Below are 18,473 nucleotides of genomic sequence, written 5' to 3' on the forward strand. Positions count from 1 at the left end.
CGCGCGGTGATGCAATACTACCAGCCCGCCTGCTCGGCCACCCACGTATCTCGCACGTAGAAGTGTTATCTACTTCCCGCAACGACACAGCATTTTCTCCTATCCCTTCCGGCCGACCTTGGGCCGTGGCCGGCCGGTGGCCGGCCGGTGGCATGAAACATGGCTCATTTTGCGTCGTTTCTATTTACGTCGCGGTTTTCAGGAACGTAACCCCGACGTAAACCGAGGACTTACTGTACAGGCTTCAGTGGCGTAGCCAGGATTTGTGTATGGGGGGTGTTATGGAGCATGTTCCCCCCCCCCCCCCCCGTATTAAAGCGGGGGGTCCTCCCCCGGAAAAATTTGAATTTTAAGGTGTAAAATAGTGCTATTTTAGCAGTTTTCTGTACTTAAATTTAAATATTGTAATGGTAAAAATTTTTATTAATTTTATGAAATTTGTTTGAGTGATGATTAAGAAATTTAATTAAATATTTGGTGCTAAGGGGGGGGGGGGTTTGAACCCCTAAAACCCCCCCCTGGCTATGCCCCTGAAGGCTTCCGAGGTATACTTATCCTTACAATTTTTTTTTTAAATTTAAATTACTGGCTTTCTGAGCACGTCCATTCAGTCACTATTTTTCACAGTTTGTTATGGGCCTTCAAAACTATGTCAGCCGTCCTGACTTCCACGCAAAGACACGTAGCTTCACACCTGCAGACCTCATGCCATTTCCTATCATCTTTCGCAACTTGCATTCACACTGACAATAAGAGTTCGGAAATTGTACAACTTTAAGGATGTATGCCACTTTTAATGAACATAAAAAAAAAATTCCTTATGAAAGCTCATACCAAAATTATGAAACCACTATTCTACTCACCATTATCCACAGCGATAACTTCTATGGCGTACGTGTTCTTACGGTCATAGTCCAGCTTGCCCGATATGGTAAGCAGCCCAGTTTCGTTGTTCACTGCAAAGTCCTCGAAAGCCCCGGTCTGGATCGCATACGATATCTCAGCATTCATGCCGGTGTCTGCATCTGTCGCTTGCAACTGTTCTATGCTTGTACCTTCACATTTACCACACACACTCCACGTCAGTAACATGTACCTATGTAGACACAAGATTATACAGTTTTTTGTTGTTTTTAATTGTATAAATTCTGTTTATTTATATTTTTTTTTGTGACAAATACATCAAAAAGGAACCTTTAAATTTATTCCACCAAAAAAATGAAATGGTGACTGTGATATAGGATACATTTTTATAATATGTACAATAGTTTGCAATAAGCAATTAAAAGAAAGACATATTCACAACAATAAAAATAAATCTGCAAGCGTGCTTAAAAATTAACTAATATTAGCTATGTAAAAATGAGTTAATAAAAGGTGCAAGAAGATGAAACCAAGTAAAATATTATTTTCTATACATTTGTTTTATAAATTATATAACTTACATCAGAATAATAAATATTAATATTAATGAAGTATATTACAAGTTAGAATTTTTGTAATTTGTTAAAATGTTGAATGAAGTGTCTTATCAGTGTTACACAGTGCATTAACTTGTATTTCAATATTATGTGGTGTAATGACATGATTTCTGGTTTTATATATAAAAAAAAAATTGGGTAGAACTGAAACAAAAGGAAAAGGAAATTAATCATGCATTGAAAATAAACCCTTATACTCTAGTGTCTGTTCATGTCTTCAATGGAATCTTAGAATGAATGAATGGGTTTATGATAGCTAAAATATGATACATAACCCTACTGGAAAAGTTTATACAGATAGTCACAATTCTAATGCTAAAACTGGTTTCAACTTAAGAGTTGAGTGTTTAGAGTTACCAATTATGAGTTGCGGAAGTATGAGAAATTATGTAAAATTATACAAAAGAATGCAAAAGTATGAGACAATATTTAAACATTTAAAAAGTACTGGAAATTATATGAAATCATGTGCTGCTTCTGCTATCTGTAACCGGCTGTAAAGATGTTTCAATTCAAAACTTAATTTTTTTGAAACCCCGTGCCATCAAGCAATATTTGGTGCGCAAGTCACATAACCTACTCACTGCAGTTACCCTGTGATGATGATGTCGCTCTACCGGCACTTGTGTTTCCTTTTGTGTATGAATAGCGACATTACATTCCTACAGAAATCTGGTTAGGAATGTTCAGGTCTTTGTTGCCAAAGGTGGTATCCAGTGGAACTGTGTAAGCACTCAAATTTATTTGTTAAATCTATCTGTAAGAAGTTATGAGCTATTTTTTAATATGTACAAAAAAATGTACTAAAAACTGTATTTTATCTAATAATACGTAATGTTAACATTGCTGTCTTTCATAGACGTGAGTCCGACATACTTTCACAATATAATTTGTGATTTATCTATGGTTATGATATGACTTGTTTTTGAAAACATGCCAAGAATAAAATCTAGTACTGCATAGTCTCTACTACACGATGCTTCAAGGTGTGAAAATCCTGGTCAAGAATTGTTGTCAAGAAAAGTTGCACTTTGAAAACTTGTGTTGCTCCACTGGGAACAGGACACTCGTCTCCACTCACCGACGGGAGTGTCCTCCTGAACGGACGCTACGTAGCTCTCCCTGCCGAACACGGGGTGGTTGTTGTTGACGTCTCGCACCGAGATGTTCACCGCGGCCGTGGTCGTGAACTGCTCGTCGCTCGCCTGCCGTGAAAACAAGCCGGCCTTGCAGCTCCGACCACGTGACGGCCCGGTCCGGCCTCACGCAGCTTCACTATTGCTGCGAAATCTGTTAAATCTCCATTCTCCTTGGGGATATTACGATTTTAACAATTGAATTTATCTTAGTTCTTCAACACAAACTGTTGCAAACTATTTTAATTAAAGGTGTGTTTTTAGAAGCAACAGGGAGTAAAAAAAATAAATAAATAAAACTTGCAGCAAGACCATAAATCTCACAAGGGACAAAAAAATGTATCTCCATTTTTTTTTTAACTTAAAGTAAATACTGGTTATGATTAAATGGTTGTGCTAGATGAACAATTTTGGGATTATTACCTAAGTCCTTTATCCAAACATAGTTGGCAACTGTCAAAAACCAATCAATCTATACCTTAAAAAACAAGGCAGCCACTTAACAATTATATTTTTCAGTAAAATTTTTTTGAAACATATTTAGTGGAATAAGGGACAAGATACAAAATGTACTCGGATAAGTATTATTATTAAATACGTATCTATTTGGGATACATTTAAGTAATGGCTTAAAACAGTTAAAACCACACAAACGTATTACTAATTTCACTGTGCATACCTCAATAGTGAGTTGGATGGGATTGCTGGTTACATTTGTCATGTCGAGGCCTTTAGGGTCAGCTACAGTTATCTCTCCTGTGTGACTGTCAATGAGGAACAAGTTGTTACTATTGCCTTCAACTATTGAGTAACTTATTTTTGAGGAGTTATCAGCATCACGGGCCTGCAACAAAGAGGCAATTTAGATAAGGATCACAAATTAAAATCACAACTGACTTAGAATGTTAAGTACCTATATTAATTAATTAATTAATTAATTTGTTCAATACATTCTGCAAAAACCATATAGTCCAGTCACTGAAGACATAAAAGGAGGCTTTCGCTACAAAAGGTCAAGGAAAGTATTTAATTGGTAGGTTTGTACAGTTCTGTGTCCTAATTAATATTTCGAGTTTGTGACCTTGAGCGACCGCCGCTCGTGCCGCCATATTGAAAAAATGGTACAGAAAACCAGTTTTTCGAGAATATCTTCTCTCCAGCGCCACCTAGGTCAGATATAGTTAATAAAAATTATAGAACATAAAATTTCCTGGAAATTTTGCAGGAAAATATTTTCAATCAAATAAATAGTTCACGAGTTACAGCAGAGTCAAATTCAGGCAAATTTCTACAATTTGCAAAATCGCTACATTTTTTCTCAAAATTTCAGTAAATACAGATTACTTAATATGCACTACTCCACAAAAGTATGTTTTTGAAACACGCGCTAATGTGGTTGATGAAAATCATTGGTGGTGTTACTTGGAGAAGTGGCTTAACGGATAGCGTTCTCACGAATTGCGACATTGAGAATGGTACATATGCACCATGTTTGCGATGGAATTAAAAAAAAAAAAGCATAACAGATGTTAAACAACTTTTTTTTGAACTTTAATACTGTATTTTGTAAAATAAGTGTAAGACAGCATTAATTGAGAACAATATTCACAGTTCAAATTGACTTCGTGAATATTTTAGACATTCAAATGATATGCGCTTAGCATCAAAAAACTAGTATTCCCACAGGCCTAGTTGTTTTACACATGATACGGAACCCCAGGTGCAAAATTTTATGAAGCCTATTTGGAAACCCAGAGATCAGTTCACCTTCCTGTTAAACAGTCGAGCCAGGAGGGCCTAATGGGCCTGAAGTTCTTGGGGCATCGTTCTGTTCGTGCTTCACTCAGAGAAATAATAACAGAAGCAAGCACTGATTTTGGAGTGCACATCGAAATGTATAAATTATGGAAAATGCACCACTTGCTTACTCACTTTGAATAAGTTTGAAATGTGTTAAGCACTCTTGTCTGTCGAGAATTTGTTTTGGAACATTTCCGTTTTGTCCTACATAAAATTTTGTGACATCCAACCCCATTTCGGGTTGTGAATCCCAGCCATGCATGATCATAACTTAACAGAAGCATTAGAATAAACCATTAAATATATTAATAAAAACTATTTAATATCTCTAGCTTTGTGTGTATGTGTATTTATGTTGAATTCACACAACACTAGCACTTGTACTACGTAGGTACATATTTTGAGTTTTATCTAGATATGTTCTCCTGTCAGGTGGAGATTGACACCACCTCTGTGTTGGCGCTGTACTGTACATAACTAGCCAACTCTTGCGAGTATCTGCCAGAGCGTAAGAGCAGCCTTCACCAGGGCTGGCGACCTCACAGATGAAAACAAGCTATTTTTGACAGAAGGACACGAGCATTAGAGAAAGGGCTGTTTAAAGTCACAGGCACTCACATTGTATTCAAATGTTCTGCATTCATCGGGTGTGACACACAAAAGTATCACTGCGGAACTAGATAGTAATTTCATCTTACACTGATCAGAGAAGAGAAAAAAATCCCAAAGGCACTCAGGGATAGACATAAGCATGCAGCAAGAAAGAGCGGTACAAGTTGTTATAAATAAGAAGTTCACTGCAGTTTTATCATCTTGAGTCTTTAATTGCACGTCTGTACAAGCTTACACGTTTTCATTGTTCCTGCCACACAACATGGCCGCCCGGATGTTGGTTAACATGTTGCCAACATAACATCTTACATCTCCTTTACTATATATGGATTGACACTAAAAACATACAAAATTTACACCCAATAAACTACAACCAGTTCACATAGTTACATGGCTCAACAACAGTATCTGTTTACATTTCAAGTTTACATACAAAACACTACAATTAGGTAGCTCACATGCAACTGTGACTGTTTACATTTCCATATGTCTACAACTAATGTACATAATCCTCTAAATAGCGAGGCCTTCTAATAGCCCTTCCTGGCCTAAGGGTTGGCAATGAATCGAGCATTGTTTCTTCACTACCACTGACAGAATCAGAACCCAGTTCAATAATAGAAGTAGCACTTTCATAGTCTCTTGGCAAGTCAGTATCACAACCTGAAGGCACATTATTTACAAAGCCAGGTACTGTCCTTAAGTGTTTTCTGTTTCTCCGGTAGACAGTGCCATCTAATGTCTTAAGCAAATATGAGCGAGGTGTATCATATTTACTAACAATAGTGGCTGGGTTCCACATATTACCTTGTTGAACTCTAACAAACTGATTTGGATGCAATTCAGGGAGGGCTTTCGCACCCCTATCAAAGTACAACTTCTGACTCTCCTGACGTGCCTGTAATCTATCAGGAACATCAGCATGAATGTGTGGTTTAAGCAGATCTGAGTGAGTGGGAATTTTGGACTTCAATCGACGGTGCAACAGCATTTGAGCTGGGGACAGTTGAATACCAGGAATAGGAGTATTTCTGTATTCAAGTAGTGCTAGAGATAAGGGGATTTTACACCCTGATACCTTCCGTAACATACGCTTTGTAATACCCACTGCTTTTTCAGCAAGCCCATTAGACTGAGGGTAGTGTGGACTAGTGGTTTGAACTTTAAAATTCCAACATTCAGCAAACTTCTTAAATTCATAACTGTTGAAAGGCACATTATCAGAGACAATTAAATCTGGACTACCTAAACTAGCAAAAATATGTTCCAACTGTTTGATTACTTCAGTTGATGATTTATCTGTAAGAAGTTTCACTTCTAACCATTTAGAGTAGTAATCGATGACAACTAAGAAATTCTTCCCTGCGAACTGTAAGATATCCATCCCCAAATGAGCCCAAGGCCGGTCAGGTATTGGATGTGGCAACAACGGCTCCTTAGTGTTGCATCTTTGATAGGTTTGACAAACTTCACATCTACCAACAATTATTTCAATGTCCTGGGACATATTAGGCCAGTAAAGTGCCTCTCTGGCTCTGGCTTTACATTTACTGATCCCAAAGTGAGTTTCATGGATTAAAGATAGCATGGCTGGTCTCAGAGATGCAGGCACAAATATTTTTAACCCAACAAAAATCAAGCCATCTACTACTTCCAACAAATGTTTTAACCTCCAAAACATTTTACAGGAATCAGGTAACAACTGTTTTGAAACAGGCCAGCCATCAGAAATAACCTTCATGAGGGCCGAGAGTTGGGGATCCTGTGCTGTAGCTTCTCTGAACTGCTCTTTTTTTTCTTCAGACATGGGTAGATTGGACACCAATGAATGAACTGAAAACTGCAAGTCGTCATGGGAGTTATCATCACTTCTCAGAAATGCCCGAGACAAAGCATCTGCAACATACATTTCAGACCCTGGTTTGTGGACAACTGTTACTGAATATCGCAGCAATTTAAGCCTAATATTCTGAATGCGAGGTGTCAACACATTTAAGTCCTTATTCATGATGCCTACAAGTGGTTTATGATCACTGTGAACTGTTACTGGCCTCCCATATGTAAATTCATGAAACCTTTCACAAGCAAATTTTACAGCCAAAAATTCCATTTCAATTGGTGCCCACTTCTGTTCAGAGCTAGTTAGACTCCTTGATGCAAATGCAATCGGCTTGTCATTCTGTAAGGCACAGCAGCCTATTCCCAGAGAGGATGCATCAGTTTGGATTATGAGTTCCAGGCTTGGGTCATAGACCCCTAAAACAGGTGCAGAAGAAATGAGATTTTTCAGCAATTCAAATGCTGAATCCTGTTCACCTGACCACTGCCAAGGTTCATCGCTGTGAGTAAGGAGTCTCAAAGGAGCAGAGACTTTTGCTAGATTAGGAATGAATCTTCCTACATACTTTACTAAGCCAAGAAAACGTAACAACTCTGTCTTATTACAGGGCACTGGCATGGACACAATAGCTTCAACATGTTTTGTTTCTGGCTCAATACCTTGTGCAGAGATTACATTTCCAACATAGCTTACACGAGATGCTTGATACTGAAACTTAGATTTATTAAGCTTGACATTACATTCTCTAGCTCTGCACAACACCTTACGAACTATTGACTCTAAATCAGACTGAGTGTTTGCTCTCATAATAATGTCATCAAAGTATATCTCAACTCCATCAATATCACCAAATATCTCAGTTGTTTTCCTCTGAAATATCTCAGGAGCACAACTAATTCCAAAAGGTAGGCGATTAAATTTAAACCTCCCAAACGGTGTTACAAAACAACACAGCTCTGAGCTGGCCTCATCAAGAGTGACCTGTAAAAAACCATTAGACAAATCACATGTTGCATAGTACTTGAACCCTGCCAGTCTTGAGGCGAGGTCTTCTGGAGAGGGAATAGGATGCATTTCCCGCTGAATAGCTTTATTAAGGCTATTGGGATCAAGACATATTCTCAGGTCCCCATTTAGTTTTTCAACTATCACCAGATTGTTTACCCATGCCGTCGGACTGGTTACTTTGGTGATGACACCCGCCTTCTCAAGTTCTGTCAAAGCTATCTTCAGTCTATCAAATAAACTACGTGGAACTCTCCGACAAGGGTTAGCAACAGGAGATGCATTAGGATCAACATGAATAGTAAGTGGCTTACCAGGAAACTTTCCTAATCCTGTAAATACATCTTGGAACTCATGTAGTAAGTCCTCCTTAGATGATCCAAAATGTTGATTGATAGCACTGACACGCTGGACCAGGTGCAGTTTCTGGCAAGCTTCCAAACCCAGAAGAGGAACAGCTTTAGGAACGTCCACAACTTCAAACTGTAGGTAATGTAGATTACTGCGCACAACACATGGCAGTGTGATAGACCCTAAGTGAGGTATTTCAAACTCCCCATATGCTCGCAAAACTGGGCCGTTCTTCTGAATGTGATTATCACCTACACCGAGTTTATCGAGCAGAACAAGCGGCAATGTGTTGACTTGCGCAGCCGTGTCAAGCTTGAATTGTACAACTGTGGAGACAACCGTGATTGGTTCCCACCATGACTGATTATCACGAGGAGTGGGTACACCAACTTCAGATATATATAGGTACTGATTAGGATTATAGACTGTTTCATCTTGATGTGACAGTGATTCTACATCCACAGAGACAGCATTGGCTTGACGTAGGTTAGGCTGCCTATTGTGTGTACTATGATCTGTAGATTGTTGACGGGCCGATGGATTCTTACACACTGCTGCAAAATGATTTTTCTGGTGACATTTAGCACACGTTTTATTAAAAGCCGGGCACTGCTTCTCACGTCCATGATTGTATCCACAATAACCACAATTACGACTGGGCTGTTGCCTAACATAACCTGATTTTCCCAGACTTTGGGGTGACTGAATTGACAATACATCCTTAGATGAACTTGCATTTGGATTCCCTGTGGTGCCTTGCATGGCTTTGAGCTGAATACGACTTGCTTCAACAGACCAGCACACATCTACAGCTTTGTCAAGAGTCAAGTCGTCTCCACCTTGCAGCAGCTTCTCTTGCATAACAGAGTCGTTAATTCCCGCCACTAATATGTCCCGGCACAAAAAACTTTCTTGCTGGCCGAACTCACACACGCGTGAAAGATTTTTAAGATCAGTAACAAACTGTTCTATTGCCATACCTTCTGGCCTCCTCGAAGTCAAGAACTGGAACCGATGATACAGCAAATTCTTCCGTGGCGAACAGTACTTATCAAATCGTGCAATCACTGTTTCAAACTTCTCCCGTTCGGTTTCAACGAGGTTGAATGAGTTGTAAATCTCAATCCCTTTATCTCCGATAGCATTAAGTAAGAGTGCAACTCGTGGGATCTCGGCATCATCTTTTATCTTTAAAACTTGCAGATACAGGTTGAATTTTTGCTTCCAAAAGGTCCAGTTTTTGTCTAGGTTACCCTCGACACAAAGGTGATCAGGTGGTTTCGCAAACTTGTCCATTTTGGTCTTGATGGCGAGCCGAACGAACTTTCTACATTCGCAACACGAACACAAATAACCCCGCGCCTGATACCATGTTATAAATAAGAAGTTCACTGCAGTTTTATCATCTTGAGTCTTTAATTGCACGTCTGTACAAGCTTACACGTTTTCATTGTTCCTGCCACACAACATGGCCGCCCGGATGTTGGTTAACATGTTGCCAACATAACATCTTACACAAGTAACAAAATGAAGGCAAAAATGAAGCAACAAAGAAGACAATAAAATGAAAACACACTTAAATTAGGCACAATAAAAAAAACAAACAAGGATACATAATGTAAATAAGCTATACATTTTGTGTTTCCCTTACACTAATTATCAGAGCTGGTTCAAATTTGTTTGCGCCCTCATCAATCGCTGCTCGATAGTTGTGGTTGGGAAAAACAGGGCTGTTGTCGTTTGCATCGAGCAGTGATATCACCAGCGTCACAACAGCAGAGTGGCCTTTACCATCGTTGTCTGTCGCCTGTCAACAAACAAATGTTAAAATTTATTTTTCGTAACTGTACAATTTAAATTTTTGTTATTATTTTAAACATTTACTAGTGGATACAATTACTTTGTAAAGGCTAACCGTCACAAGAAATTTAGTACCAGGCTAAAAAAATAAAACAGTTCCTTTTGAAGATGCAGTAGGTATTTGTGTTTGATGACTGTAGTTCAAAAGCATTGGCTGTTCATAAAGCAAAGAATGTGGTGATACATGGTGGTCGTCTGGGTGGGAAAGAGTGGGGAGGGGGTGCTTTCCCCAGAAGCCGATTATAATGGAATCCTCACTTTTAGTTTCATAGGATTATAATCAGTTAAATACGGTATATCTGAAACATTGTATTTCACAAAGGAAAATTTGGAATGATAATTTTGGAAACAAATTTTCTTGTAATCCATTAAGAAATTCATCTGATAATATTCAAATTTTACTTCTAAGGATATGTACCCTAAAGATGTCATCTTGGGGTTTCAAACTTTTTGTACACAAATATCTATATCATTTAATATTACAAACTTTGGCTCAGTTTGAGTAAAGAACATAATTTAATGAGATGCCTTGTCATAAATAGTGACAGACTGCTACAAATAGTTTCTCCTGTGAAATAATAATTGGTACTTAGCATTGAATTATTATTTTTTTTTCCATTGAGAATGACAACTGTAATAATGTCAATAGACACTATCTGTTGGTCTTGGAAAAACAAACTGTATTATAATAAACGATGGAATACAAAACAAGATTCTTAATGTTAACGAGCCGGGTAGCAACTACCTGGCAACAGCAGCCACCATTTACTCTGCACACTAGGAGTGACGCACTCCGTAGTTGATGTTCACTGCAATTCCACCAAACGCCTGCTGACGTGGCTTACCTTCAAGGTGAGAAAGTACATACTCTTCTTCTCGTAGTCGAGGCAAGGCGCTACTCCCGGGGTAGCACACGGTGCGACGGACACCACACCAGTCTTGTTGTTCACTGAGAAGCTGCCGCAGGAAAGAAAACCAATTAACACAAATTTCTTCTCAAAGTGAACTACAAAATGTAATTAAATACAGTGGAAACATGTTAAAAACCACACAAGCATATATACGTGCATTATACAAATGAATAAGTTATATAAAGTAAAATTCTACAAATAATTAAATATGGCGATCTAGTTATGTCAATTTAAGAAAAAAAAAAATGTTATACAGTGTTTCATCCAACTAAAATATTGCAAGCCAATGGAAACAATAAATAAAATGTGGGGTGCTTGATATCATTTGTCTTAAAATTTTTGTTAGAATATGATTTGTAATAGATTCTCTATCCCTAAATTAAGGATATAGTCAATACGAAAATCTTAGGATACAGTCATTTCAAAAATTTTATGACATAGTCTTTACAAAAATGACTATTATGAACTTAACAATAATGAACTTAAAATTAATAATGGTGCGCTGGATATCATTTGTCTTAAATTTTCTATCACTAATTTTAGGATATAGTCATTATGAAAATGAAAGAAGAGAGCACCCCACACTTTTAGTTATACAGAGTTGTGGAGCATCATTTGGCTGTTGGACATAAAACTTACTTTTAAATTTTAGTTATTAGTTTTTAGTTATTTCAATGTTAAAAGCATGTTTTTTTTTTTTTTTTTTTTTTTAAACATATAGGATTATTATTGTGTTATTATTTCTAAATGTACAGGCCCGGGAGTGTGTACCTGTTCATTATCTCTTAAATATTAGTCACGTACAGTACGTTCCAGCTAGTATAATTACTTTTGAATTTCTGCTGTTTTCTTATGGTAATGAAGGCATCAAAATACAAAAATACTTGTGCTAATATGTTGTCAGTTGCAAAAGATATAAGTAAAGCCACGATTAATTTTTTTCAGTCAAGCTGATGACAGAAATGTCAATGAAAACGGGGACGTAGCCAGGGGGAAGGTCTGGTGGGACCGGACCCGTCCCTTCCAGGATTTAAAAGAAGATGAGAAAACACAAGCAAAGACAATAAGAAAATTACATCAACTTAGCTGCATAAGATTACAGAGAGATTATTTTGGAACGATAATTGTAATCCTTAGTGGGCTACAATAATGTATTTTCTACCTATTATTATAGCCCGAAATGCCTAATACACAGAAGCGGCAGGAAGTGCGTTTCCAAGTTTCATGTATTTAATGATATCAATATTTTTTTTTTTTTATGAGTTCTTTAAAGAAATCATTGACTTAAGAAAAAAAGGATCAAAAACAATTAATCGCACACAAAAATACAAAACGTTCAGTTTTCTTTCAAGCAAAATTTCTATGTGTAAATGTTGGAGTTTAAGTGTCTACTATTCCCTGAGAGTTTAGTGTGACAAGTGAACTGTCTTTTAAAATTCAATTACAAAGAAAACTTACTAAATGTTGGAGTTTAAGTGTCTACTATTCCCTGAGATTTTAGTGTGACAAGTGAACTGTCTTTTAAAATTCAATTACAAAGAAAACTTACTAAATGTTGGAGTTTAAGTGTCTACTATTCCCTGAGATTTTAGTGTGACAAGTGAACTGTCTTTTAAAATTCAATTACAAAGAAAACTTACTAAATGTTGGAGTTTAAGTGTCTACTATTCCCTGAGATTTTAGTGTGACAAGTGAACTGTCTTTTAAAATTCAATTACAAAGAAAACTTACTAAATGTTGGAGTTTAAGTGTCTACTATTCCCTGAGATTTTAGTGTGACAAGTGAACTGTCTTTTAAAATTCAATTACAAAGAAAACTTACTAAATGTTGGAGTTTAAGTGTCTACTATTCCCTGAGATTTTAGTGTGACAAGTGAACTGTCTTTTAAAATTCAATTACAAAGAAAACTTACTAAATGTTGGAGTTTAAGTGTCTACTATTCCCTGAGATTTTAGTGTGACAAGTGAACTGTCTTTTAAAATTCAATTACAAAGAAAACTTACTAAATGTTGGAGTTTAAGTGTCTACTATTCCCTGAGATTTTAGTGTGACAAGTGAACTGTCTTTTAAAATTCAATTACAAAGAAAACTTACTAAATGTTGGAGTTTAAGTGTCTACTATTCCCTGAGATTTTAGTGTGACAAGTGAACTGTCTTTTAAAATTCAATTACAAAGAAAACTTACTAAATGTTGGAGTTTAAGTGTCTACTATTCCCTGAGATTTTAGTGTGACAAGTGAACTGTCTTTTAAAATTCAATTACAAAGAAAACTTACTAAATGTTGGAGTTTAAGTGTCTACTATTCCCTGAGATTTTAGTGTGACAAGTGAACTGTCTTTTAAAATTCAATTACAAAGAAAACTTACTAAATGTTGGAGTTTAAGTGTCTACTATTCCCTGAGATTTTAGTGTGACAAGTGAACTGTCTTTTAAAATTCAATTACAAAGAAAACTTACTAAATGTTGGAGTTTAAGTGTCTACTATTCCCTGAGATTTTAGTGTGACAAGTGAACTGTCTTTTAAAATTCAATTACAAAGAAAACTTACTAAATGTTGGAGTTTAAGTGTCTACTATTCCCTGAGATTTTAGTGTGACAAGTGAACTGTCTTTTAAAATTCAATTACAAAGAAAACTTACTAAATGTTGGAGTTTAAGTGTCTACTATTCCCTGAGATTTCAGTGTGACAGTGAACTGTCTTTTAAAATTCAATTACAAAGAAAACTTACTAAATGTTGGAGTTTAAGTGTCTACTATTCCCTGAGATTTTAGTGTGACAAGTGAACTGACTTTTAAAAGTCAATTACAAAGAAAACTTACTAAATGTTGGAGTTTAAGTGTCTACTATTCCCTGAGATTTCAGTTTTTCAGTGAACTGTCTTTTAAAAGTCAATTACAAAGAAAACTTGCTCATAACTGAAAAGGTAAAATCGTTGTACTTGATTTGCTATCTCCACAAAGCCCTGCGACGGCCCTGGCTCGGAAGAGAGTGCAAGAACGCCTGGACGAACTGGGCCGTGCTCACCTCTCGGAGCCGACGCCGTACAGCGCGTACACGAGGCCCTCCGCGCCGAACCTGCCGCTGTCGCGGTCGGAGGCGGAGCCCGAGGCCACCACCGTCCCGCCGGGGGCGCCCTCGGACACGCGCGCCGCGTAGCCCTCGCGCTCGAACACCGGCGCGTTGTCGTTGGTGTCGGCGACGCTCACCGTCACCGTCGCCGTCGACGACAGCTTCGGGTCGGTGTGCAGCTCCTCCGCTATCACCTGGGCCGAGCCGGGGACGTCAGGGGAGACACCGAGCACTTTCCAAACTGTTCGAGACGTCCAAGTGGTGTGCAAAAAAGAAGGCGCTGAGGGCTGATGGGTGATTTCAAGTCCATAACTCATTTTTAAACTGTATTTTTAGAAGAGCGAAGATGACTAACTCATGTGTTATCAGAATACTTTTCAGATATGAAAAATTCAGGTACAGATTCTTGAAACCACTCAAGGGACTTGCAGTACACCTTCAGCTTCATTTCTCCGCCAGAGTTATGGCTAATGCTCAGATTCCATAGTTGTCCTGTGCACGACGAGGAGACCATGGCTTCGCACTTAGAGGCGATGCCGCGTATGGAGCACCAGCAAGCCTCGTACTTATCGTCCCGCCTCACTAACACAAACACACCTCTGACTGGGCGAGCCCCTTAGCATGTTCGATTTGAAGCAATACAGTGAAACCTCCATGCAACAAAACTGATGGGACCATAGTTTGTTTGTTTGCTGTAAATATGTTCCATACAAAGAGGTGGGTCATAACAAGGCTCGTCAGTTTACAATACCACATTTTCCTTGAATTTCAGACCCAACATGTAGATAAGTATATTTGTCATTGAAATTGAAATAAATTTGTTATAGCAATTGGTTTCTGAAATTAAGTAACTGTTGCAATTTTTACATTCATATTAGAAATGTAGCACTAAACTCCCTTACGGAATACATACAATTGTGTGAGCCATCATAAAATATGTAGTTTATAGTCTTTACCTCTGGAAGTAAGACTCACTTAAAGTAACTTGAAAATATAACATTCATACACACATGCATCATTTAAAATTCTCTATGAAGTAGTTGTAATGGCATGCAGTATTCAATTTCATGTTGCCACTGCTTTGTAAGAAACTTTCAATATTTACTGTATAGCATTCTTTTGCACTGTTATGTTTATGCTGTGAATTATTATTTTTTGCTATATAGAGGTGAAAAATCACAGTTTGACTGGGACTTAGCAAATAGTTTGTTATAAGTTATGATTGTAAGGAGATTCCAAGATACAATTATTTAACTGTACCACATTTTGTTTGATAAGTTAAAATGTAACTTAAAATAACATAAAAATGTGTTTTAGACCATTAAAAATACAGTTTTGGATGTTACTAAATATATATTAAAGTAAAACTAAGCTATAGAATCTATAAATTGTTTAGCATTTTAATGAACATAAATTTGACCAAAATATTAATATTTAAAATTAGAAACACATACATCCAGCTTACGTAAAACTTCAGTAATTAAAATTGTTGACTAGTGCACCGACTTTAGTATAGATGTGTGACTGTATGCAACTGTCCATCTACTATAGTGTTGTATTGAAGCTTAGTGAAGTACTGGTGTGTGGGGTGTCCGTAATGGCGAGACCCGTACATAACATGGAGGCAGTGTGGAATCCATTTTAATATATAATAAATCAATCGTTTGACACCTATTAATAGCAATATTATGGGTGCACGCATGGGTGGCATTGTTAGCCGTAGTGATATTATTATTGGACATAATGAATGAGCAATAGTGTGGAAAATTCCGGAGAAAGAGTACTAGTAAAACTGCACAGCTTAGAGCGGCATGCAATCAATGATTACACCTGCTTATTTGAATATCAACTTCAAAACAACATGAAAAATGATCTTCTAAATTAATATTTAGCAAAAACATTTATAAGTTTTTGCACACAAGACTTTTAACAATAGTTATGTTAAAAAAATAGAGGGTTTTAAAATTCTATCAAGTATTTTTATGGCATGTATAGAATAACAAATTTTTTAAACTATGGTTATTTTATTTTCAAAATTAATGACCAAATATTTTCCTACATAGCTGTTTGTTTCGACATTGATATTGGTATGAAAATTTATTCCTTAGACACTTTTAAAATGAATATTATAGAGGCTTTTAAAATGAATGAGAATAAAGTGTTATTTCTAAATGCGGACTGCCTGAATGAAGAAAAGAAATGATAACGGTATGATAAACATGTCGACTTACCAAGACAATGAACTTCCTCTGGTTTGGGTTCTCGTAGTCCAAGGAGCCATTAGCCACACGGATATTGATGGACGTGGAACCCACAGCTGTGGCAGGCTCCACAGCAAACGCACCTGACACGTCGTTAAGTCGCAACGAGAAAGCCGAGTTTGAGCCCTGGACAACATTTAAAAAGCTGCAGAGAACGTGATAGATTTTTAATATTAACATTAGGTACAATATTATCTTTGAAAGATTTGTGCAATGGGAGTGCATGACTTAATGTAAACTTTTGGACATACGCCATTGCTATGCGTAGCAATGGCATATGTCCAAAAGTTTACATCAAGTCATTAGGTACGATGATGATCACTGAATATTCCTTATATAATAACTGACAATTTCTTTATTTATGTTGTGCACGCTACATTCTGTTCTTGAAAAGTATGAAAATTAAAATCGTGCTTATTTTTTTTCCCTTTCAAAATCATAATAATTTCAGTTGCCAGCCTTTTCTTAATGTTGCAGTTTCAATAAGATACCAAATCATTAAATGTTTAATAATTTTCTCCCAACTTAACAAGTTATGTCAGGTTTGAACTACATGAAGCTACGGGCAGCGTGTACCAACTACTCCCCTCCGCCCCCAGCTCGAGGCAGGCGGGAGGGGTTGTCCGCTCACACGCCACTACTCACCACGTCAGGGTCGTGCACCGTCATGTCCAGGTGGGGCAGCGTGGTGCCGACCGCGATGTTCTCGGGGATGACCGTGCTGTACTCGCGCTCGTTGAACGTCGGGGGCTCGTCGTTCACGTCTTTGATGGTGACCGTGGCATCCGCGGTGGTGGCCGTCAGCGGGTCGTTGCCTGGCACGCCGTCCACTATCTCGCGAGCCTTTACAACAGACGCTCATGCTTGATCTGCGCCCACAACTCCGCTGTGACATGTTGCCGTTAAATTCCGCGAGATGTTAATGTAATAGCAGCAAATTTCAGCCGTGAAAAGTAAGCTTACTCCAAGAAAGAGACCATCGTGTGAATAATTTAGATCAAGAACAAAATCATTAATCTATTAATTGGGGATTATATTGGTCATATTATAAGCTTCAACATGCAACAAAACTCTTGTATCAAACTCAATATCTCGGCAAGGCAGAGGACCTAGCTATTTACTGATGGGAAAATTTTGTGAACTAGTTTAAAAATTAATGCAGTTTAAGTTACGCCCTTGTAATGATAAGTTTTCTCTAAGTGGTTGCAGACTGTAACCTTATAACAGTTACTGGTAGCTTCCTTAATTTTATGGAGATGTTTGTGTGGATACCCTTTTGTAGACTGGAAAGTTCTTCACATACTGCACTAAGACATTTCAATTTTAATACGTGATAGAGATATCATGTTTGAGCTGCGTAATTTTTTGGAAAGCTTACATGAACTTTGCAAAAAACTGAAAGCCCGGGCTATAGAACTTTATTCGTATTTAGATACATCTTTGTATGATGTGTTCATGTAGCTGAAATATTGTATTTAATATTTTTTATCTTTTAACCTGTTCGCCTTTCATGTATTATTTTAGAATTTTATGTACGCGTGCACACAGTTATGCCACTTTGTATTTTAACATATTTTTCTAACCATGTTTTAGCATTAACATTTACCTGTACAAAAAGGTTTTGTAATTTTTGGTGATGCTATTAAAAAGTAAGGTAATCAACTTTTACATTGCTATTCTAATTTTCCCACTTCGTCAACTTTTGTTTGTGAATTTTAAAGGTCTGGTTTTCAGAACACTCCTATGGCGTGAGACCAGGTCAGAGTTCAAATGCTGATTTGAGAGTTATTTTAAATTTTGATCATGATTGTACCGCGATTCGTAGATGGTGCCCCCAGCAAGGTGTCTGATTTGTGTTTGCTGGCTCGCAGTGCTAGTAGTGACCACTACCTGTATATAAATATCAGGCTCTAATAGGGTATGAACTATGAAGCTTGGGAAGATATTATTTATGCCGTTCAGACCAAAAAATATAGCCAAAAATTGGAAAATTTAATATGGCATGGCCTAACTACCCTCAAGTAGTATAACTTTTAACATGAAATATCTTGAAATTTTATTTTATTCACTCTATTTACCTTAAGTTACTAGTTTTATAGTTTGGTTTTATAGAGACAAATAACACATGCTTTTCAAACTCATGG

The 18,473-nt window shown here is 37.3% G+C and overlaps 1 protein-coding gene and 1 long non-coding RNA gene across 3 annotated transcripts in view; one reads left to right on the top strand and one right to left on the bottom strand.

The window, feature by feature from the left end:
• Positions 1–18,473, bottom strand: part of LOC134533220 (cadherin-87A) — a 328,672-nt gene that overhangs the window by 39,841 nt on the left and 270,358 nt on the right. For both annotated transcript variants that reach the window (XM_063370617.1, XM_063370616.1), the window contains exons 10-17: positions 16,975–17,172; positions 16,300–16,455; positions 14,024–14,262; positions 10,931–11,042; positions 9,877–10,032; positions 3,297–3,461; positions 2,563–2,686; positions 864–1,055 (exon numbers count right to left, since the gene is read on the bottom strand). In XM_063370617.1, the coding sequence (XP_063226687.1) occupies positions 864–1,055; positions 2,563–2,686; positions 3,297–3,461; positions 9,877–10,032; positions 10,931–11,042; positions 14,024–14,262; positions 16,300–16,455; positions 16,975–17,172 (1,342 nt within the window). The remainder of the gene's footprint in view (positions 1–863; positions 1,056–2,562; positions 2,687–3,296; positions 3,462–9,876; positions 10,033–10,930; positions 11,043–14,023; positions 14,263–16,299; positions 16,456–16,974; positions 17,173–18,473) is intronic.
• LOC134533222 (uncharacterized) lies at positions 9,935–12,731 on the top strand. Its single transcript, XR_010075271.1, has 2 exons — positions 9,935–10,937; positions 11,942–12,731. It is a non-coding gene; the product is annotated as an uncharacterized LOC134533222 (long non-coding RNA).

Source organism: Bacillus rossius, chromosome 6 (genome assembly GCF_032445375.1).
Source record: "Bacillus rossius redtenbacheri isolate Brsri chromosome 6, Brsri_v3, whole genome shotgun sequence".
NCBI lineage: Eukaryota > Metazoa > Arthropoda > Insecta > Phasmatodea > Bacillidae > Bacillus > Bacillus rossius.